The 847-nt window shown below is 41.4% G+C and overlaps 1 protein-coding gene across 1 annotated transcript; it reads right to left on the minus strand.

Moving 5' to 3' along the window:
• LOC122439322 (40S ribosomal protein S15a-like) lies at window positions 1-419 on the minus strand. The gene has a single exon (XM_043464401.1). It carries the CDS (start codon window positions 417-419, stop codon window positions 27-29), a length of 393 nt encoding a protein of 130 aa, XP_043320336.1. The 3' UTR covers window positions 1-26.
• Window positions 420-847: the final 428 nt, after the last annotated feature.

Here is an 847-nt window from a genome sequence, read left to right on the forward strand (position 1 = left end):
GCATTTTATTTGTACGTATTACATCCCTAGAAAAAGAATCCAAGGATTTTCCCTCCTGTATGTTTTCGTCTTGCTTCTTCATGGTCCATGATGCCAGCTGAGGCTGTCAGTACAATGAAACCAAACTGACGGGATGGGAGCAGGTTATTCTGCCATTTTTCTAGATCTTTGAGTTGCACATCAAATCTGGGGCTGATCACTCCACACTTATTTAGCCTGCCTGTGACGTTCACAACAATTTTCCCAGCCCTGTGATCATCAATGATTTCAAATTCGCCAATGTAACCATGCTTCATCATCACTGTTAGAAACCTGACGATGACTTTGGAGCATGGCCAAATACAGACCTGGTGTTTGCCTCTCTTTTCAGCGTTGTTGATACTCTTGAGAGCATCAGCCAGGACATTCATGCGAACCATTCTGGCGGTACAGAAAGATGGCGGAAAGAGGACGGGAGGGGTGAGCGCACGGAATTATGGGTTCAGTCAACCTGCTTTGAAAGAAATGTTCAAAATTCATAAAAAGAATACAAATGATGAAAGCAGATTAGAAGAAGACAATTTTTTATAATTGTTCTATAATTTATTTTTTTATTTTTTTATTTTTTCCATTTATTTTTATTAGTTGGAGACTAATTACAATATTGTAGTGGTTTTTGCCATACATAGACATGAATCAGCCATGGATTTACATGTGTTCCCCATCCTGATCCCCCCTCCCGCCTTCCTCTCCATCCCATCCCTCTGGGTCTTCCCAGTTCACCAGCCCTGAGCACTTGTGTCATGCATCCAACCTAGGCTGGTGATCTGTTTCACCCTTGATAGTATACTTGTTTCAATGCTGTTCT

This window comes from Cervus canadensis, chromosome 4, assembly GCF_019320065.1.
Source record: "Cervus canadensis isolate Bull #8, Minnesota chromosome 4, ASM1932006v1, whole genome shotgun sequence".
Taxonomy (NCBI): domain Eukaryota; kingdom Metazoa; phylum Chordata; class Mammalia; order Artiodactyla; family Cervidae; genus Cervus; species Cervus canadensis.